This window comes from Gobio gobio, assembly GCF_949357685.1.
Source record: "Gobio gobio genome assembly, chromosome: 8".
NCBI lineage: Eukaryota > Metazoa > Chordata > Actinopteri > Cypriniformes > Gobionidae > Gobio > Gobio gobio.
The window spans coordinates 21,964,678-21,987,698 of record NC_137114.1 but is presented as its reverse complement, the minus strand read 5'-3'; the positions used below and the strand labels follow the sequence as shown (position 1 = coordinate 21,987,698).

The window sequence follows — 23,021 nt, the reverse complement described above, 5'->3', positions numbered from 1 at the left end:
AGCTCCACAGTGTAAAATCACCTCGTTGTGCTCTAATCTGGGCTGAACCAGTCAACCAGTCATTCTGCCTAATGGCTTTTAAAAGCATTATTGTGCCTGCATTCTAGCCTGGCACGAAGTGATATATACATAAGCTAGCTGGCACGAGTGACATCAAAATGGAAAGAAGAGGCCAAAGAATATGTCATTCTTCTGGCTGGATGAGGTTTAGACTAGCAGTCTGCCAGTGGACTGCGGCCTCATTGCCAAAGCTTGTTTAGAACATAATAATCCCTTTCCATATGTCTGAAAGATTACACTCTCACTTGTTTCAGCCCAGTGCGAACGGATTTGATGCATACATATACCCAGGACAATACTCTTTTTCAAAGAATACTATTACTCTACATTAATTTGAAAAATATGTCAAAACTAAGCAGTAATGGACTCAAGGTTGTCCTGTATTGTGAATATGAATATGTTGAAATGCAGCAGATTGTGTGTGCAAACCCTTTAGCTCAGTTTTCTTAGGTATGAGGCACATTTTTTATTGTTTAAGCAAATTCATCTAAATAAATTAAAAATGGAATAATAACAGAATGTCAATGGGGTTTTTTGTGTTATATATCCTGTGTGTGTATATATATATATATTAGTCGCATTAAAATAAAAGTTTGTGTTTACATAATATGTGTGTGTACTGAGTTACTGTATATATTTAAAAATAATTTTATATTTATATATAAAATATTTATATATAAGATAAATTATATGAATATATGTAGTACATGTTTGATGTTTCTTAAATGTATACATGAGGAAGTGTGTATTTATATATACATAATAATTATACACAGTATATTATGTAAACGCAAACTTTTATTTTGGATGCGATTAATCGCGATTAATCGATTGCCCAGCTAAGACAGAATATTGGAAGAAAACATTTGTTGAATTTTTACTCACAACTTTTTTTATTTGTGTAACTGACCTTGTCTTGTCGAATCTGATCTATATATAAAAATATATAGTGAAACAAACCTAATGTGACAATATACACATGTATATTTCTGAATATACGTACATATTTATCCATTTCCCCTCTTTTCCTATATCCCCTCTCCTATGTAATTCAGTTCATGATTTTATTTTGAATCATAAATAAATCCTAATAATGTACAGATGATTCAGTATGACTCAGTGCCCCTGCAAACATGTTTTGAAGGTGAGGTGTAATTGCTTTGGAAATTCGTGAATAACACGCAATGAGTTTTCTGACGCCTCCTGCTGGCCAAACACAGAAATGTTTTTCTTCTTCCTTTATTAACTGTAAAGTGCTGCAGTCCTATCTGGCATGATTGACTCAGCGACTCCCTCTTGTGGTAAAATGAGAGGTTTCGCATTAAAAAGTAACCATCGGCTAAAAGAAGCATCCATTATGTATGTATCTGGCTTGCTATTAATTGCATGTGTGGTTTAGCTATATGGTCATATAAAAAGACTCCCATGTGCAACTACACTGAAAAAAAAATGGTTGTAGAGGATAACATTTTTTTGTGGTAGTGAATTTCCCAATTAACACATTTCATTAACCATGACATTTTAAAGTAGACTAAAAAAATACAAAATCAGTTGCACATTTTCAGAAATAATTGAATATTTCACTGTGCAGTGACGAATTGTGGTCAAATGGCTTCCATGGATCCTTATCCGGAGTGGTTTTATTTATTTGTGTCCCAATCCTGCTCCTCCCCTTGTTCTTATTCTTTTCTGCATGCTAAATGTATTATTCCCCTGTCATTCTTCCAACTGTTGTGATCCTGACTCCTGTCCCCTGCTCTTTCCTCACGTGTGTTTGTGTCTGTCGTTCTCGCCGTATTTCAGATGTATCCAGGACTGGAGATCTCTCATGTGGAAGAGGCCTCATTTCCAGCGACCATCCCAGGCTGGTGTAAGAAGGGCTGGGGCCACTGTCAGACCCGCTCCTTCATCGTCGTGCCCTACCGTTGTCTGCGTGAGTCACAAACACATCCTGAACAGTTTATAATCCCATCAAGAATGCAGTGTAGACCAGATTTACACAGCATTATCGCATGTAGTTTCATTAACCTCAATCAATAATGTGTTCATACAGCTGTTTTTGCAGTTCAATTCTTTGATGGACATGAATTGAAGGAACAGTTCATTATTTACTCCGTTTATTTGGTGAACAGTTATTTTAAAGTGCCCCTTTTTTTGGATATTATCTTGCATGCAGTGTGTAATATAGCTGAATGTAAAAAGTCTGCAAAGTTTTATAGATCAAAGTGCACAATAAATGGAGTTATTGTCTCCCAAAAGAAAGACGTCTTGTCAGTAATTCCAGTGTTACTTCCTGCTTGAACCTATGTAGGTTTATAACAAATTTGCATACATCCATTTATCCATTTATAAACGATTAAATCCATTTATAACAATTTTGCATAATTCCAGCCTATAGTCTTCATTGGCTGCCCGTAAACAGCGTCTACTTTGACCCGAACACTGTAGTTGTAGCTGAGGCCTGGAAGATTTTGGTTTGTGCTGTCGACATGTTGAGAAGACGCTGTGTTCTGCCTTCCGAAAGCAAATCCACTTCCAAAAGATGAAGACTCGTGCTTGAATTGATATGGGAAAACTGATATTATCGTACTGTTCGTATCACTATGTATCAAGTGCAGAGGAAGCCTCTGGAGCACAAAATCAGATATGGTAATGGGCGTTTAATTTCCGGCAAGCTCTGTAAAACATTCTGGGCCGTCTGACCAATCAGAGCAGAGTAGACCAATCGCAACAGACTGGATCAGCTAACCAATCGGAGAAGAGTAGACCAATTACAACTGAACTAGACTGGACCGTCTGACCAATCAGAGAAGAGTAGACCAATTACAACTGAACTAGACTGGACCGTCTGACCAATCAGAGCAGAGTAGACCAATCACAACAGACTGGATCAGCTAACCAATCAGACCAGACCAGACCAATCACAACATACCGGGCCATCTGACCAATCAGAGCAGAGTAGACCAATCACAACAGACTTTGCCACCTGACCAATCAGAGCAGAGTAGACCAATCACAACAGACTGGATCAGCTAACCAATCAGACTAGACCAATCACAACAGACTGGGCCATCTGACCAATCAGAGCAGAGTAGACCAATCGCAACAGACTTAGCCACCTGACCAATCAGAGAAGAGTTGACCAATTACAACTGAACTAGACTGGACCGTCTGACCAATCAGAGAAGAGTAGACCAATTACAACTGGACTAGACTGGACCGTCTGACCAATCAGAGAAGAGTAGACCAATCACAACAGACTGAATCAGCTAACCAATCAGACCAGACCAATCACAACAGACTGGGCCGTCTGACCAATCAGAGCACAGTAGACTAATCACAACAGACTGGATCCTCTAACCAATCAGACCAGACCAATCACAACAGACTGGATCCTCTAACCAATCAGACCAGACCAGACCAGACCAATCACAACAGACTGGATCAGCTAACCAATCAGACCAGACCAATCACAACAGACTGGATCCTCTAACCAATTAGAGCAGAGTAGACCAATCACAACAGACTGGATCAGCTAACCAATAAGACCAGACCAATCACAACAGACTGGGCCTTGCTGACCAATCAGAGCACAGTAGACCAATCACAACAGACTGGATCCTCTAACCAATCAGAGCAGAGAAGACCAATCACAACAAACTGGATCTTCTAATCAATCAGAGCACAGTAGACCAATCACAACAGACTGGATCAGCTAACCAATCAGACCAGACCAATCACAACAGACTGGGCCGTCTGACCAATCAGAGCACAGTAGACTAATCACAACAGACTGGATCCTCTAACCAATCAGACCAGACCAATCACAACAGACTGGATCCTCTAACCAATTAGAGCAGAGTAGACCAATCACAACAGACTGGATCAGCTAACCAATCAGACCAGACCAATCACAACAGACTGGATCCTCTAACCAATTAGAGCAGAGTAGACCAATCACAACAGACTGGATCAGCTAACCAATAAGACCAGACCAATCACAACAGACTGGGCCGTCTGACCAATCAGAGCACAGTAGACCAATCACAACAGACTGGATCCTCTAACCAATCAGAGCAGAGTAGACCAATCACAACAAACTGGATCTTCTAATCAATCAGAGCACAGTAGACCAATCACAACAGACTGGATCAGCTAACCAATCAGACCAGACCAATCACAACAGACTGGGCCGTCTGACCAATAAGAGCAGAGAAGACCAATAACAACAGACTGGATCAGCTAACCAATCAGAGAAGAGTAGACCAATTACAACTGAACTAGACTGGACCATCTGACCAATCAGAGCAGAGAAGACCAATCACAACAGACTGGATCAGCTAACCAATCAAAGAAGAGTAGACCAATTACAACTGAACTAGACTGGACCATCTGACCAATCAGAGCAGAGAAGACCAATCACAACAGACTGGATCATCTAACCAATCAAAGAAGAGTAGACCAATTACAACTGAACTAGACTGTACCGTCTGACCAATCAGACCAGACCAGACCAATCACAACAGACTGGGCCGTCTGACCAATCAGAGCAGAGTAGACCAATCACAACAGACTGGATCATCTAACCAATCAGAGAAGAGTAGACCAATCGCAACAGATTGAGCCATCTGACCAATCATAGAAGAGTAGACCAATCACAACAGACTGGATCATCTGACCAATCAGACTAGACCAATCACAACAGACTGGATCATCTGACCAATCAGAGCAGTGTAGACTCTTAGAAAGGAGGGGCTTAGAGAGATCATATCCTTTATTGAGCCGTTTCAAACACTGTTAGAAAAGAGGTGATGCTGCACTGTATATTATGAGAAAATTAAAGTGTTTTTAACCTAGGATGCATGTAAACCTGTTGTAGGAGACCTCCAAAACTAAATTAGAAATAGTATAATAGGGGCCCTTTAACAATAAATCGTGAGAACATACATGAAGTTTCTGAGATTAGACACAGCATCATTTCGTAGTGCATTGTACTCTGCAATGCCGTACAAATATGTTATATCACAACCAGAAATAAATAAATAAATCATAAATCTGTTGGCTCAGTACTAATGTTGATGAATATGTAATGCTTGTGCAGCTGTTTGGCTCTGAGGATCTTTTGTCCTTGGTTTCTGCTCACATACTGCACATATTTCGACTTGCCACTTCTTATATTCGCCTCATCAGCTCACGTAGGCATTTTCTAAAAAATGCTAACACCACTTTTTTTTATCTCTGGTATTGTCTAGCGATTTTCTCATTCTTTTGTCTTGGAATTTATTTACGGTATATCTTCTAGTCATTATCGTAAAATGGGGGTGTTTTGAAAAATACATTTATTGGATCAAAAATACAGTAAAAAGTACAATTTAAAATATTTTCATGTTTTCTATTTTAATATGTTTGAAAGTAATGTTCTATAATGTTATATTTGTGTGTTGAAAAACAGTTGGAAGCTGTTTTTCCAGGATTCTTTGATGAATAGAAAGTTCAAAAGAACAGCATTTTTTTCAAATGTACATCATTATACATGTCTTTACTGTCACTTTTGATCAATTTAATGTGTGTTTGTTGAATATAAACTGACCCCAAACGTTTGAATGCTGGTGTATCTTCATGCTTCATTAATCCTTTTTTTTTTTGGACTGATTTTCACTCCTTTTCTGTCTCTCAGTGGGTGAGTATGTCAGCGAGGCACTCTTGGTCCCGGATCGCTGCCGTTTCTTGCACCAGGAGCAGATGGATTCTTGTGAGAGCTACGTGTACTGGCACAACATTGCCAAAGCGGTAAATAATAAAAGCTTACAAAATTACAACCTGAAAAAGTATTGAAAGAACTGGAATTCAACTTTAATAGCTTCACATCTTTAATGGTTAGTGTGATGTCTGTGAAATTGCAATCGCCCCGCTGTGATCTATGATCTTCTTTTTCTCATTTCCTCTCTGCATTATCACCAGTTATCTCCTGGTACTCCAGGTTTTTCCATTTGAGTTTTATAGGTCATTTCACCCTGACATGTTCGAGCAATTACAAAAAGATAAAAAAAAGAAATAATGCACGTCACATTTTTTTAAAGCACCGCTGCACTCATTCATCTTTTGCCCTGTTCATTAGGCTTGCACAGCTGACAGTCTGGAGCTGCATAGTTATGGGATGTTGCTGCCGTGCGGTGACCGTTTCCGTGGGGTGGAGTACGTCTGTTGCCCCGGCAGGGCAGGATCGAGTGGACGGGGGGAGATGGAGACTGCAGACACTGTACAAGGAGAAACAACACCTCTCGTCTCCATGACGGGGGAAAAAGTTATCACCAGGTGAAGAAGTTTTGTGGTCAAAACGCTTTATATGGGAACAGTCCTTATTTTCCCCATAACTGACTGTTAATCCGTACTTTAATAATTAGGATCATATAGGACAGTGTTTAAATGCAGGTTTGAATCTCCTAAATTATCATCAGTTATATTTGACATTTATAACTAGAGATGGTAAAGAATTTAACGATTCCGATTTCAGTTCCTCTTCATGATTCTGGTTCCTTAACGGCTCCATTAATGATTCTTTTAGTACTTTTAAGGAATAAATAATAAGAAAATATAAAGGTAATTCCACAAAAATTATACAATTGAGATTAATATATACATTCACAGACCAGACTTAAACTTAGTCCCAGACTAAAATGCATGTTTGAGCTGTTTTAACTGAAAGCAACTTATCTTACAATATATCAGTGCCATTGTTTTGTCTCAAGATGCACACCAGTAATTATTTTTTCTAAGGCACATTTATAAAAGCGACTCAAATGTCCTACTTAAACTAAGGCCTAATCCTGGCTTAATCTAAGCCCTGTCTGTGAAACCTAAAACAAGCCTAAAACAATTCTTGCAAAATGTATCCTAACTCAACTCATTTAAGTCTAACAGTTATTGTAGTTGTAATCTGTATTTGATTCACTGAAAAGAACCGTCTCAAATTAGCTCAGAAATCAGACAACTGGTTGCTGTGTATTTTGATTCACTAAAAAACACCTCATAAGAGTCATTCATTCAGGAATCGGACTATGCTGGATTCTTTTTTGATCATTAAAATGAACAGGCTCGTATGAATCTTCCGTCCATTTTCATACTAAAAGCAGTCAGCTCATGAGAGTCATTCATTCAGGATTCAGACCAGACTGGTTGCGCTGTATGTTTGATTCACTATCAAGAACCGACTCATGTGATGCTTTCATTCAGGAATCATCCTACATTCTTTGAGCTGTACGTTTTTGGTACACTAAAAATAACAACTCTTGTTTGGCAATCAAACTACACTGGTTGCACTGTATGTGTTTGATTCACTAAAAAGTATTACCTCAAAAGATTCATTTATTTTAAGATTCAGGCTGTGTTCCACTCCACTTTAAGACACGAACTCGCAAAATTCCCTAAACACGTCCCCTCGAAGGAATCCCTGCCACCATTTTTAAGTGCGTTTGACTTCGTGAAGTGGACGAGGAAAGATTATTTGGAGAGACCCTTGTCCCCTTGATTTTGACATAGGGAGCGAGTCTACTCCGATGTACTCAAGCAGCTCCATATCCAACAATTCAATGTGATTGTGACGTCACAGCAGGTCGTGCTTAACTGAAGTGTATAAACATTAATTACCTTGAGATTTAATCGCATAATACTACCTGATGTTCACAGTTTATACTATCAATATTTTTTTTAGTTTGTGTAATTTGATTTTTCTCCAACAGCTCATATACAATAAAACCAAAAAATCAGATATAATATTTTACTAGTGGGTGCAGGACACTATAGTTCATCTATGCAAGTGAGGATAGCAAAATCAAGTAAACTGTGACATATTATACCTAAAAAGTCTTCATACAGTGGATTACCAGTAAAATGTATAAACAATTTGGGACCAAAATTATTCAGACTCTTTGACCTGACCATGTTTTGCTCAAGTGTTTTTTCTTTAATTGCTAATGTGACCTTTTGCACCACTGACTGAACTAAATGAAGCATTGCTTGGTAATTGGTTGACCTGAATTGGTATTATCTACCAGCTGACAGCTAATTGGTTGATTGTAATCCATTACCTACCTTTCTATCAAAGTTATCTGACATTATCAAAATGAATTTGTTCTGACACAGTTTAACTCTTGAGTTCTTGTCATATTTTATTACCATTTTCTAAACTATAGCGAATAAACTGATAATGTGAATTGTTGAAGGTGTCTGACTAAATGTTGGTTTGACTGAACCTATAGGATTTTATATATTTTCTCAAACAACTTATATGCATATAGAATGGTGCATAAAACAAATTCATAAGTAAAAAAGGGGTTTAAATAACAAATCGGCTCCATGGTGAATTCCAAGTGATCAAGGGCTTAGTGCGTTTGATTTAAACCTTATGCACAAGTTCCACCAGTAGTCGACACTCAAATCCGAGTCCACGAGACTTGAGGGGGAAGTTAGCGATTGAAGGGCATAAAAATTCGGAGTGGAACGCAGCCTCAGACTATGCTGGTTGCACCGTATGTGTTTGATTCACTAAAAAGTATGGCCTCATAAGTCAATTGTTTTTAAGGAATGAGACTACACTGGTTGCACTGTATTTAATTATAAAGAACCAACTCATATGAGAAATCCATTTAAGAATCAGACTAAAATGGTCGTGTTGTATATTTGATTCATCAAAAATAATTCGCTCAGAAGAGTCGTTCAGGAAATAGACCACACTGGTTGCATTGTAGTTTGATTCACTACAATGAATCATCTCATTAGAGTCATTCCTTTGAGAATCAGACACTGATTGCACCTTGACCTCGACTGACAAAATGTGTTAAAAAACCAATTAATTTTAAAATCCTTCCCACTCGATCAGTGTGAAAACGACACCACCCACTCCCAGTCCTTCCCCTGAGACGGACATGGAGGAAGATGACATGGAGGAAGAAGAGGAAGAGGTAGTGGAGGAAGAAGCAGAGGAGGAAGAGGAGGAGGAGGAGGGGGAGGAAGGCAATGAAGAAGAGGCAGCTGAGTTAGAGGAAGCCGCCACAACAGTGAAGGACCAAGAAGAGTACGAGTATCCCATCGACTCTCATTTCCAGGGCCAAGACTACATGGACAACTTCTACTACGACAAGAACCTCCAGACTGCCAAAGCCTCCACCCAACCTCAAACACGGATGGACAACCGTGAGTCTTGCAACTGACATTTCATGTGTCAGGAGTCATAAATTGTCTCTCTCACACACACAGACACTCAGCATAAGGTTAAATGATATTGCATTTTCAATGCTTCCTCTTTAGTCCCGCTCATATACAGCAATGTTGAAGGTTTAAAGTTAACACACTGCTTGTATTGACGCTACTTCAGTCTCACTGAGCTGTAGTGATCCTTCTTTCCCTCTTTGATAGATTAATATTGATTGAATAATCACTGATCGGTGCTTAATTAACTCTCTTTCTCTCCTGTCGGTAGTGCCCACTCCTCGTCCTACAGATGGCGTGGATGTTTACTTCGAGATGCCGGGCGACGACAGTGAACATGCCAACTTCCTGCGTGCCAAGATGGACCTGGAGGAACGGCGAATGAAACGCATCAATGAGGTGAGGCAGGCATGACCTTTTAGCTATGCGTAGACCTTTAAGTCCTTATGTGACCCGGAAGAGTGTGTCAGAAGGAATAGAATCATGTGACTTTATTTGTGCATGCAGATCATGAAGGAGTGGGCCGAGGCAGACAACCAGTCAAAGAACCTGCCCAAGTCCGACCGCCAGGCGCTGAATGAGGTAAAATAAACACAATAGTTGTTTCAGTCGTGTAGGCTACTTTTACACTAGCGTTCAAAAGTTTGGGGCCAGTAAGATTTTTTTGTTTGAAAGAAATTCATACTTTTAAACAGCAAAGATGCACTGAATATACATTAATAATGTTACTAAAGATTTATATTACAAATAAAGGCTGTTCTTTTGAACTTTTTGTTTATCAAAGAATCATGAACAAAACATTTTTGAACATTGATAGTAATGAGAAATGTTTCTTGAGCATCAAATCGTCATAATAGATTTATGATTTCTGAAGGATCATGTGACACTGGACTAATTATTCGGAAGCTTTGATCACAGGAATAAATTACATTTTAAAACATTAAAATAGAAAACAGTTGTTTTAAATTGTAATAATATCTCACAATATTACTGTTTTAACTGTATTTTTTTTATCAAATAATGATTGGTGAAATATATATATATACATATATATATATATATATATATATATATACATATATATATATATATATATATATATATATATATATATATATATATATATATATATATAAATATGACCTGTTTTGTTTCTTAGAAACATGACAGATTTGATAAAAGCTTGAGCTGACAGTAGAGTAGCTTGAGATAGGACACAGGACATTTATAGATATTTAACAATTTATGTAAAACTTTCATCAACCAAAAGGTTTTAAAGTTTGAAATTTAAATATTATTACTGAGTACAGACTCAGACTCAATTTAATAAGTGCTCTATTTAGATCACCACAGGTAAAACCACATTACAAATACTTTTCTTACTTGGTATTTCTGTCTTTTTTCCAGTCCAAATATCTAAAAATTCTTAAATCAAGATGCTTTTACTAAGGAAAATTACATATTTTTTCTTGATTCCTGGGGGAAAAAATCAAAATGAATTGAGTTTTTGCTTGAAACAAACTAATTTTTTTGCCAATGGATGATTAAAATAATCTTGTTTCTGTTTGGGACACAATAAACAAGATTCCAAACAGAAACATTATTTTTCTTAGCCCATTGGCAGATATATTTGCTTGTTTTAAGCAAAAACTCACTTCAATTTCAATTTATTTTCCAGAAAACAAGAAAAAATATCTAATGACTTATCTAGTAAATGCATCTTGATTTAAGAATTTTTGTATATATTTATACTAGAAACAAGACAAAAATACTAAATGACAGCATTTTTTGCAGTGCACACAAGGCAAAAAGTTAAAAAATATATATATATTTCTAAATCTAGAATGGCTTTAAGGTATTTTGTCTATAAACAAATAAATACAAATGCACAAATCTGCAAGTTTATAACAAAAATAGTCTGCAATTTGGCCTTTATTACTTATTTAATACATGTCTACATTACAAATGAAATGAAATGAGATATTAACCTACATTTCTGACAAATTACCTCGGTTACAGGTAGTGTTACCACAGTTTGAAAAGTATTTGAATTGAATCGGCTCAACTGATTTGCACGTTAGTGTTGTTGATTAAGTCAGTGCTGTTTAACTGGATTTAAATGAAATCAAATCGGGGACCTCTGCGCCGAACTTGAACGCTTCTCAGGGGCTGTTTAGTGGTCATGTGATCAAGACACTCAGCAGGTAAACACATTTGTTCAGAGTTAGAGCTCACGAGTTGCGCAGAGCTCAAGTAGCGCTGTTTCGTTTCCCTGGCCTAAAATCTAGTACTGCCACCTTGCGTTGACATCGTGGAACTGCACGATTTGTCAATTATCCGTGGCGGGCCACATATAATATATTTTAATAGACACGCTGCGGGACACCCCTGCTTTAACGCATTGTCGATAAGTAACGTTGCACCTACATGCCTACTAACTCTCCATTAGAGTGTTAGTAGAGTATTAGTAGACTGGTAGGCCTATGGTTAGAATACGTTGACATGTAGTTATTCTACGTGTAGATATGAGGTAGAATAAGTTGACATGCAAAGTTACTTATAGTAAACAAAATGTTCAAAAGGGACCATCGAAATAAAGTGTTATCAAGAATCCTACCGACCCCAAACTTTTGATAGTGTGCATCTGTTAAAGGGGTCATATTCTACACTTTTGAGACATTTTTTTTTCTTCTTGAACCAAAAACAGTCATAACTTTGTCCTTCTGTTCCTTTATATGACCTTTGTTATGACTGGATAACCTCACCGCATTGGCATAGTTCACAGTGTCGTTGATCAGGGTGGTTGATACGGAGCCCCGCACATGATATGCGGACAAAAATATACATATTTTCATGGGCACGAATTTAGTAAGTCGTGGCCACGTTGTACTAATTAATTCTCTCGTTTTTGATTTGACTAAAACAAAGGAACAAATTATTACAATGTGGCCACGATCTAGTAAAACAAAGTTATTATATCGTGCACGATTTATTAAAATGAGGGAACTAATTAGTAAAATGTGCTGATGTCTTAGTAAATCATGGGAATTAATTATTAATTCATGGCCACAATATACATAATTTTTCACGCATGTCATGTTCAGGGCTCCGTAGGGTCACAATCCAATCAGTTATGAAGGTCAAAATCAAGTCCAAACCAACTTTTTTTTCCTGAAACAGATTTTTGAAGTAAAATAGTTTGAAAATTATGTTTCATGAGGACTTTGCATATGTTATCATTAAATAATGATATATTTCTTATTGGTGAACTTGATCTTTATCCTCTACATCCCAAAGAAAAAATCTTCAAAAGTGGGTGCTGTGTTTTAGAAGTGAACTTGCATTCAGATCTTTTGTTATACACCTCTTACAACATGTTGTTATACAAATACCACTTTAAACACTCCAATCAAGTCCTGTTGGATACAAATCCTGTCCTGCCCTACATTTTTTTGTTGTTGAACATCCTGTTCTCTCCCAATACGTCACAATACAAAAGTAAAATGTATAGCGAATGTTGACATGTGTTTACAGTCTGTGACTATTCTCAAATTGTTCTCCATCTCTCTCCCTTTCTCTTTCCCAGCATTTCCAGTCTGTTTTACAGACCCTTGAGGAGCAGGTAGCCGGCGAGAGGCAGAGGCTGGTGGAGACGCACCTGGCCCGTGTGGTTGCCACCCTGAATAACAACCGTAGACTGGCTCTGGAGAGCTACCTGAGTGCTGTGCAGAGCGACCCTCCACAGGTCCGTCCCTTTAACTGAGAACTGCTACGAGAATATTAGCACAATACAATATTTAAAGAAAAAAATAAATTAGTTCAGTTGTATTAGCAAAGGGAAAAGTAATAAAGAACAATATTAAGAACAAGAAAAGATAGTATATTTCATAGATATATCTGTACAGAATCAGTAATACATCCAGGGTAATGTTAGATTTCTTATATTAGGTCAAATCAGAAACTCTTTTTTAAATTGTATTTCTTTATTGTTAATCTATTGCTTATCCTCTCATAAGTGATAGCATGTTCATGTATTAAATATTGTCCAATTCTCTCTGTTTTTGCTTTTTCTCCTTCACACACAAACACACAGCCGGACCGTGTGCTTCAGGCTCTGAAGCGTTATATGGCCGCAGAGCAGAAGGACAGACGACACACTCTACGTCATTACCAGCACATCGAGTCAGCCGACCCCCAAAAGGCTGAGCAGATGAAATTCCAGGTTTGAGACACTATCTCTATCTGTTCTTCCATTCGTCTCTTTATTTATCACTGCATCCTAACCTGACTCAACAGGACAAGTTTCCAAGACAATAATTAGTTTCTGTCCTGACAAAATCACAGTGAATCAGAACATACGTGATTTTTAAGATACTGCTACGTGAGTCAGGATTTTGGACCAATGAGATTTCAGTGTAGGCGTTGCTACCTAGCACAGCATGACAGGAAAAGACAGTTTTGGTGTTTGTAAACAGTGATGATTTGTGGGCGGAGCCTACCTGGTGGTTGAAAGTGACAGTCCTGCAGTAATAGTCTTGGGAAGCTTGTTTCTGCCACAGAATAAAGTATAGTATAGTTTATGTCTCACAATTCAGAGAAAGAATAAAATCTAGAAAAAAAATTGTTAGGAAAGCCATTTTTCTTCAGATTTTTCTTCTTTCTCAGAAGAGAATACAGGATACAGAAGTCCAGTCTGTCCGTTTAATGGCTTGCAAACATAAAAGTCTGCGTTTAGCTTCAAAGGGCGTCTTCGACGACGGTGTTCTATAAAAACCATAATTTCTGTCAGGACCACTATCGTCAAAGATGATTGATTGACTATTAGCATACAGTTTGGATTGGTGGTATGGTTCTGTTCTGGGCAAGAGAGCAGCAATAACCCCCCTTAGGCCGCGTGTCCACCAAAGCGTTTTTATCCAGCTGAAAACGCTAGGCGCTCTGCTGAAAACGCCTCCCTGTGGGCGCTTGAGAGCGTTTTGGCAGCGCAACGTTTTTTTCAGTTGAGACTCTGCTTGTTATGATACAGAATATCCGCGAAAGTGTTACTAGTATCTCATTTCACAGATGTTTTTTTCTGTATTGATTCTATATAAAATGTTGATACAATGTAAAGTATTTGCTCTGGCTTTTGTTTTAAATGATTTTGTTCCGTTATTACACTGCTTGTTGTCATCCGTTGACGTTGTACAGTACAAGCAGAATGTTGCGGTTGGTCGGTGTTGTATTTGTCCCGCCCCTCCTCCACTCTGATTGGACGGCTGGGTGAAAAGTGACAGTGATGAGCGCTGCGTTTTCCTCAAAGTTGAACATTCTTCAACTCTAGGCGACCAGTAAAAAACGCTGAGCGCTCAGCGCTTGAGCGTGAAATACTCGCTCAGCGCCTCGTTACGCTCATGGTGTTCTAAAAACGCGCCGCTCCCATTGAAAACAATTGAATACGCCAGCCAGCTGCGTGAAAAAACGCTTAGGTGGACACACAGCCTTAGGGTAAACAGAACAGAACCAACATAATGTATTGCAGATATCATTAATGTCGATATAAAATTTACACAATACTTCAGGAATTTAGTCTGATTCAAGGGGAATCAGAATACAAAATCCTGACTGGGCGAGAGGAGGAGCTGGGGATGGAGGAGGGTAATTGAGCTCTGGATAACGCTGATAGTACTGAAGGAGCTTATACATATGTATGCTGTGATAGACGTCGTATTCCTATAGGTAGACCTGATCAGCTGACAGTCAAGCTTGACGTCACCTTCCAGAACTGACATCCAAAAACACAAGAACACATTTTTTTCCTTATTCTGTGGATCTCACCTATTTTTCTCCACTTGCTACCACTGTTTTTCTGCCACCATAGAGCGCACGCAACTGCAGTGATGTAACTGTGATGCTGACTCCTTGTTTGATCTTGTCAGATGACGCAAAAATGAATGAAAAAGCAATTTCATTTCTGTGTTTGAAGGTGTACACACACCTGCATGTGATAGAAGAGAGGATGAACGAAAGCCTGGCTCTGCTCTATAAAGTCCCCAGCCTGGCTGAGAAACTTCACGACGAAATCCGTAAGATGTGTTTTCGTGAGCCCTTTGTTGCCTCAATGTCTAATAGTTCTCAAAATCATTCACTCAATCTGTCTGTCTCTGCAGAGGAGTTAGTGAGAACAGAGAGGGGGGACATCAGCGAACTCATGACCACTTCCTTTTCTGAGACTCGCACCACAGAGGAGCTGCTTCCTGCTGAGAGCGAAGAAGAGCGAGATGATGAGGAGGAAGAGGACAGAGCTTTCCAGAACCGCCCCTACCCACCACGCATCGGTACAACATGCACACATACACAAAACATGCATTATGATGACGGGGATGGAGATTAACACAGAAAGTGTTGAGCATGTTAACAGTCAAAATACTGACTATCCTTTATCCTTTCTCTTTTTTTTTTGGTTAATGTAGAGCCCCAGCCTAGCGATAAGAAAGGTAAATCCTAAAGCTCTGATCACACTACCTGTAATATAATATATCCATGTTATAGTTTGTTTTTTATATATATATATTTACAGTACAGTGTATATGAAGTTACATAACTGTAAGGTCACTCTTCTGTCTGTCCACAGTGTCATCAGTAGATGAGTATGACTACACCACCTCTGAGAGAGGACCAACTTATGAATATGAGGAGAAGGTTAGGACAAATTCTACAGACACAAAATATCACATTTACATGTTTATGTACAGTATTGTGCTTTCTTACTTAAGTGACTTGCACAATATTTTACCTGCTTCCTACTTATTCCGCATTTAAAACTGTGTGGGGGGGTCATATTTTTCTGATAAAAAATACAATTGCAGTTTAAAAAGCTCCAGGTTTTCTTTGCTTTCTAAATTAAAATTTCAAACATTAAACGATTAAGCTGCAAACCATCAAACTGCAAGGAGTCCTTAAAGTTTCTTCTTTGTTGGGAACATGTTTATAAGTACTTCTCATTATAAATCTGGTGAAATGGGTGGTGTACGTGTGTCGCACTTTACTCCGAAATGTGCTATATTTATTTAATCAAATTGCAGCCTTTATGGTTTTAAAGCCATATCACAATTTTATATTGATTATTCATTCAACCCTAATGTCAGTGGTGTCCAACTTTGGTTTTTATTCAGTTTCATTAAAAATGTCCTTCTGGTGGAAATGGAAGGTACAGTATAATCAAGAGCATTGCATTTTGGGATACTGTATCTCACACCGTGTGATCTGTTGTAAAAAGCACATTTTGTAAAATGTAAGTATATTGAAACAGAAAATTTGCACACTATGCAAAGTATAATACGTACTATGTATCGGAGTAATAGAGTAGTATGTCAGTATGTTATTCTGAACAAAACAGTGTGGGATTCCTGCAGTTTTGCAACTTTACCACTGGATGTCATCATCAGAGTTTGAATGAACAAAAACTTCACAGATCATTTTTCTCTTATAAAAATGTTCTCTAACATAGATTGACATAATTCCTTAATACTTTTTAACACAAAGCTTAAGAAGAAATGAAAATGTTTTTTTTAATCCAACACAATTAACTCAGTGTTGCTGTGTTCCTCAGATCAACACCTCTGTAGAGCTGAAGCAGGTGGTCTACAAGTCCCCAGGAATCCAGAGAGATGAGCTGGTGAGCATCTAAAGGCTTTCATTTGTGAAGTGAATGCATTTGTGTTGTGAAGTCTAATGTCTAGTTTTCTTCTTTTATCTCTTGGAAAATGACTGTGCCAACCTTTTCTCATTATTTTATGTTTAGTAAGTGTAAATGCAAAGCACTTAAACACCTTTCGTTATACAGTTTGAAACTCTCTTCACATCCTGATAGCAATCAATAATAGAAGTGGTATATAAATATGTATGTAAAAAAAAATTACATTTATCTTCTGTGGAAGTCTCAGGAACAAAAAAAATGTTTGTCCAATCATTGCATTCGGTTTGATCATGTGGGATATTATGCTTTCAAAGCTAGCTTGCTATTTCAAGCCTCTCCAAAATGGCCTATCTTACCTTTAAATAATTTTACTACTGTATATGCTTAGTTGAGTTGCAACAGTTCTGACAGGTATAAAAGTAAAATAGAGCAGTAGATGAATAAGTAGGATACATTTCCATTTTATGCAAAAAGTAATGCCCCCCTCAGGTGCTAATATGTTCCCTGTATACAGTACTAGTGAATGTGAAACTCATTTCCTTAATTTTTTAAATATTTTTTTCTATCACAGCAGCCGGACGTTTTGGAGACCTTTAACCGTGGGGCAATGGTGGGGCTGCTGGTGGTTGCCGTGGCCATCGCTATGGTTATGGTCATCAGCTTGTTGCTAGTCCGCCGTAAGCCATATGGAACCATCAGCCATGGCATAGTAGAGGTGAGAGTTCAGCTGATAGGATGTCGAAATGGATTGTTTTTGAAGTCCCAAAAAAAATGGGGCCAAACCCTGACATCACTTTGGCTTTAGGCTGTGTTTGTGGTTTTTAATGTGACAGCCTCATGTAAATATATCATGACCCATTCAGGTAATAATCAAATTTGGCTATTGATTTCCATAGAACATGAGGAAGTAACAACTACACTGTAAAGCAAAACTCAAAACTTGCTTTTGAGCAAAACTCAAAAAAATCGAGGCAATCGGTTACATCAAATTATTTTAAGTAAAGTTTAAGTAAGCAGAACTTGCAGATTTTTATTTTGTACTCATGCATTTTAATTTCTCTGAACTTCAAATATTTGAGTAAGAGCAATTCATACATTTAAATTAAAATGATCAACTTCAATGTTATTTTTAGTAGTGGAAACTTGGCTAGCTTCAATTAGCTAATTCAATAAATGCTACCTTGCTAATTGGTAACACAATGCTTTGATAGCGATAGCATAGCATAGCATAGCACTTGCTGAATGAGTACAGCAATATAGAATATTTAACTGTATATCTGTTCTCAAACTAAGCTCATGCCCCACTCATCACCATAATGGTAACCCCAACATAACAGAAACTCTTCTAAAACAGCATAGCAAAACTTTAAACATGCTAAATCCCCACCTTAGCATTAATATTGCACAAAAAAAACATTAAATAACACTTAATTTTAGCATTTACTCTCCCTTCCAAGTGGCATGGCAAAGCATGCTGGGAAATATAAATCCCAGCCCAGTTTCAGTTCAATTTAAGTTTGTGTAAATTAAAAGAAACAAGTTCATAAAAAATCTAAACAATGAAACAATTCAGATCACTTAAAATGTGTCAGTTTTGTGAACTCAAAAGAAAAAGAAAGTTCTAAATACTCATCAAAGTTCATTTGATTGAACTAATTTGTTTAATTTGAGTTGAAATTAAAAGAGCATAAGAGCAGAACATAAAATAAAGTTAAAAATAAGAAAATATCCATTTGTGTAATCTACAGCAGCAGTTATGAGATATAATTACAATTATGAGAAATGGTCTCATTTGTGAGATATAGCCCCGGTTTCACAGACAAGACTTCAGCTAGTCCTAGACACGTTTGAGCTTTTTTAACTGAAAGCAACTTGCACTGACTTATCTTAAAATATATCAGTGCCATTGTTTTGTCTCAAGATGCACACCAGTAATGATTTTTTCCATGGCATGTTTATAAAAATCTACTTAAATATCCTAATTGAACAAAGGCCTAATCCTGGCTTAATCTAAACCCTGTTTGTGAAACCTGGACATAAAGTCACAATGGCGAGATTTTAAGACATAATCAGTAGTTATAAAGAGATATCTTTTTAATAATTTTTTTACTCAGAAATGGACAGTAATCAAGTATCAGTTTAGATCATTATACACACATGGTAGATAATTATATTTATGTTAAATGATAATAAATGATAACAAATATTTTGACAGAATTAAGCATTATGCAATGGATAATGATGATCTTTGTGTATTTGTAGAAATACATACATATGCAGATTGCAGCAAATATGTTTCTATACATAGTAACTCCCTAATATATGGCATAAGTCTCTAATAATGATACGTTTTTCCATATGGAAAACTTGCTCAGTTGTGCCTGCCGTAATGATTTCAGTTCTCATGGCCAACTTAATAAAATCGTTCTGTTCATTAATTTTTCTCATTTAAATTCACTTATGCTCCATTTTAAGCGATTCTTTCCCTATCTGTCCGTCTCTTTCCCAGCAGGTCGACCCCATGCTGACCCCCGAGGAAAGACAGCTCAATAAGATGCAGAATCACGGCTATGAAAACCCCACTTACAAATTCTTCGAGCAAATGAACTGAGGAGGGCTCTGCAGTCTCAAGGCCATGCCCTCATCTCTCGCCTCCCGTTTTTTGATTGGGGTTTCCACTACAACCTCTCCCTCGTACTGTATGTATGTCTATATGACCGATGTTTAAAATGTACAACAAACCCGGCACGTAAATAGGGAGTTTGTAGTAAAACGTTTGCATACTACTCTCTCATCAGGGAGAGAGAACACTAATAAGAGAATCCGCAGACAACCGAGAGCTCCTTTATCCCCCGGTTTTTGCTTTTGTTCATGAGGGTGTGGCCGTGCCGAGCATGTTCGGCGGTTTTAAAATCTTGGAATAGTGTCACATTCTTTTCTGAATGAATTAAGTGTTTCAAAGAAGCTAAACATGTTCGACATGAATGGTTTGTTTTGTCATTTCTATTTTCAAAGCAGAGTTTATTTCATGATGAAACTGTGATATGAATGAAATAATATATTTTTAAGTTCACTACAGAAACCCGGGAGGGAAATCGAGACATTTTGGCCCTCTAAGACAACACTTCAGGTCATTTTAGAAAATAAACTGCTAGACTCATTCTGTTTTAATAAGACTTCAAAAGGAACTAGGTTTATATTCACTTATAACTAAACCATCAAACATTCCGGTAGATTATTAGTCTCAATCACACCGTAAGAAACTGAATCAGTGTTTTAAATGTACCACGAACGTTCATTCAACAATACTACCCTAAAGCTTAGAATATTTTTCTGGTATTGCTTCTTTAAAAGTCAATTCTAAGTAATCCGAAGTCCATACGCGTAAAGAAAAGCATGCAAAATTTGGTGTATGATGCTATAACGTACTTGTGTTGGTCCTGTTTCTTGCTTTTTGATAAAAATGAAAATATCACAGTGCAACAATGACGTGTACATAACTAAAGACGTGACTCGAATAGACGTTTCTATCATTAATTTGTATCGACGCAACGTGTGGACATAAAGATGACCTTGTGCTGCTCACACAGAGAACGAAACATTTCCTAACATGGCTGAATGAAAACGGACTGTTGTATAAACCAGCACAAGAAAAATGACACGGTAACTCCTGACTGAATGTATCTTCGGTAGACATAGGCTCCATTCACCATTCCTCCTAACACCACAGCGGTTAGAGCGTAGGTTAGTTAGCTTAGCTAATCGCTCCGTTTTCATACAGTAGTTGATTTAACTGTCGAGGGATTGTGTTGCGTGACTGAAACTAGTATAATGTCACCTGTGAAGGGTGGTAAACAACTTTGACTGATTCCAAAACTGGTTTAAGTTTCTACACTAAGTGTCACTAAGGCCTGAAAATCAAGTTTGTTTGTTTTTAAAGTAGAAGGTAATAAAGAGTTGTCTGTCTATAGCATTTCTGTTCTAGTACATGATAGAAATTTTAAATAACATTTTGGGGTGTCCATCGCTGTGACACAAATAACGTAAACACAACAATTTACTGTTAGCCTGTTGTAGAAAGGACATGTCTTGCCCTAAATCTTTTTAATAGTAGAACTAACAGGTTTATGCGAGGAATACGGAATCATTATGTGTTTATATTACGTGACATATCAACAGAAGTTAAACCAAAATGTGGGCCCAGTACGTTTGTGTTTCATTTCTTCAGTCCAAAACTACACTTTTATATAAACCAAACCAAACTCCGTCCTGTGTAATCTTAGCTTATATTTATTATATTTTATCAAGTCAAGATGCACCAAACATAATGACATGATCGTTTGTATTGCCTTTTTTTGTCTTCCTGTTCTGGAACAGTCCCAGTTGAACATACCTGAACCGAAACCAAAACCACAAAAAATGCTCCGTTTAGCCTCAACAACTTCACAGTTCTGGAACATTTGATTGAACAGAAGCTTCAAGGCGTACTACTCATTTTTAAAGCATCATTAGAAGCATAATGGTTCATAAATCTCTCCAGGTTAGACTGGCCTAATTCAACACATGGCACCAGATGCTCATTGCACTTAAAACGGATCGTAGATGGCCTGCTGTAGTCTTGATGGCTCTGAGGTGTATTTATGAATTGTGATGAGTTCACATTGTGGTTTGATGCCCTAATTTAGGTCTCTCGAGATTTCGTACCAGCATCAGGCAGATTTAAGACAATGTATTCAGTAGGGATTGATTTTATGTTTATACACGTCTTCTCTCGGCTGAGATGACTCATCCCTCTCTTATCCTGAACCAATAGAAATGTAAACGAACTTACGGATGTTTTAACTGCTGCATTATTGTCTTTTTCAATGCTGTGTTTTGGATTTAATTATATGTATTTTTTATTTAAGTCAATATTAATTGGAGTTTGGGTCATTTGCTATATAGATTTGGACGTTAAACACTGAACGGGTCTGATCAACATCATGCTTTTAAACTAAACTAATTAACTGAGAGCACAACTGTATCCAGATTGACTCATTTGTGTCCATTCATCAGTACTTCAAAATCTTTTCTTGTCTTGCTGAATTCATTACTGAAGAATCAATCAGTGAAGGTTAAGATGGAAACGCATTTAGCCTGGATCTAATGTGTTGAACATCCTACGCCCCAATTTTATCTTTCAAATTACTAGCATGTATTGAAGATACAGCTTAATAATGTCAAATAATTGGCTACTTTAAAAGTAAAGATGTAATTTGGTGAACTGGTGCTTTAAGGAACTTCAAAGAATTTGTCATTAAGCTACTGAAACCAATGCAATGAGAGAAGCTGATCTGGAATCATTCTTAATTTCACCAAAGACATGTTCTGGATATGATTGGAAGGCCAAATAATGTGTTGTATTTTTAATTGACATGTATTGTAAGAGCAAGCACCCTGTGAACTGATCTGGCTTGTTGTACTTGCATTAAAATGACAATAAAATAATAAATGACCCACACAATTTGACTACAGCTTTTAACTTTTGGAATAGTAGGGGTTATTGTGAACAGCGTCATCCTGTCAGCATGCTTCTGGTCATTATTAAAGCTACACTTGAAAAGGTATATGACCATCCAGTGAATATTAGTTTCTGTTCCTCTCAATTCCGATTTCGTTTTAACTCCTACGGTGGCCGATTTAGTCCAAGATTAACATGGCTTCCAGTTTGACCTTGTCCACATTCGACTCGCTTAATATATTTGTAATTTTACAATGGGTTAATTTTGTTGCAATTGCACAAGATTGATTTCAAACTTTGAATTGGATTTTTAAAAAGACAAGTATACAATCAGTAATTAACAAATAAACAAATTACTAACAACAGCACAAATAAATACAATAGAATAAAGATACAAATGAAATCCATTTCTTTAAGTTTTTCAGGTTTAACAGCAGTAGGGCTATTCAGGTTGTAGCGGGTAGCGGGAATAAATCCATGACACGTTTTGATGCAAACTAAGAAGGATTTAATTACAATGTTGAATTGAAAATGTTGAGGTGGAAACAGTAAAACAACCAAAATATAAATAAAACA

At 37.3% G+C, this 23,021-nt stretch overlaps 1 protein-coding gene across 2 annotated transcripts in view; it reads left to right on the top strand.

Annotated features, from left to right (window-relative positions):
- Positions 1 to 22,447, top strand: part of aplp1 (amyloid beta (A4) precursor-like protein 1) — a 76,574-nt gene extending 54,127 nt beyond the window's left edge. The window contains exons 3-17 of one of the 2 annotated variants that reach the window (XM_079823681.1): positions 1,011 to 1,993; positions 5,738 to 5,850; positions 6,179 to 6,375; positions 8,939 to 9,252; positions 9,539 to 9,666; positions 9,775 to 9,849; positions 12,854 to 13,012; positions 13,361 to 13,489; positions 15,233 to 15,332; positions 15,417 to 15,584; positions 15,720 to 15,743; positions 15,881 to 15,948; positions 16,859 to 16,924; positions 17,517 to 17,660; positions 19,455 to 22,447. In XM_079823681.1, coding sequence (XP_079679807.1) covers positions 1,864 to 1,993; positions 5,738 to 5,850; positions 6,179 to 6,375; positions 8,939 to 9,252; positions 9,539 to 9,666; positions 9,775 to 9,849; positions 12,854 to 13,012; positions 13,361 to 13,489; positions 15,233 to 15,332; positions 15,417 to 15,584; positions 15,720 to 15,743; positions 15,881 to 15,948; positions 16,859 to 16,924; positions 17,517 to 17,660; positions 19,455 to 19,556 — 1,917 coding nt within the window. In that variant the 5' untranslated portion in view covers positions 1,011 to 1,863 and the 3' untranslated portion in view covers positions 19,557 to 22,447. The remainder of the gene's footprint in view (positions 1 to 1,010; positions 1,994 to 5,737; positions 5,851 to 6,178; positions 6,376 to 8,938; positions 9,253 to 9,538; positions 9,667 to 9,774; positions 9,850 to 12,853; positions 13,013 to 13,360; positions 13,490 to 15,232; positions 15,333 to 15,416; positions 15,585 to 15,719; positions 15,744 to 15,880; positions 15,949 to 16,858; positions 16,925 to 17,516; positions 17,661 to 19,454) is intronic. The other variant, XM_079823680.1, reaches the window with a different exon arrangement.
- Positions 22,448 to 23,021: the final 574 nt, after the last annotated feature.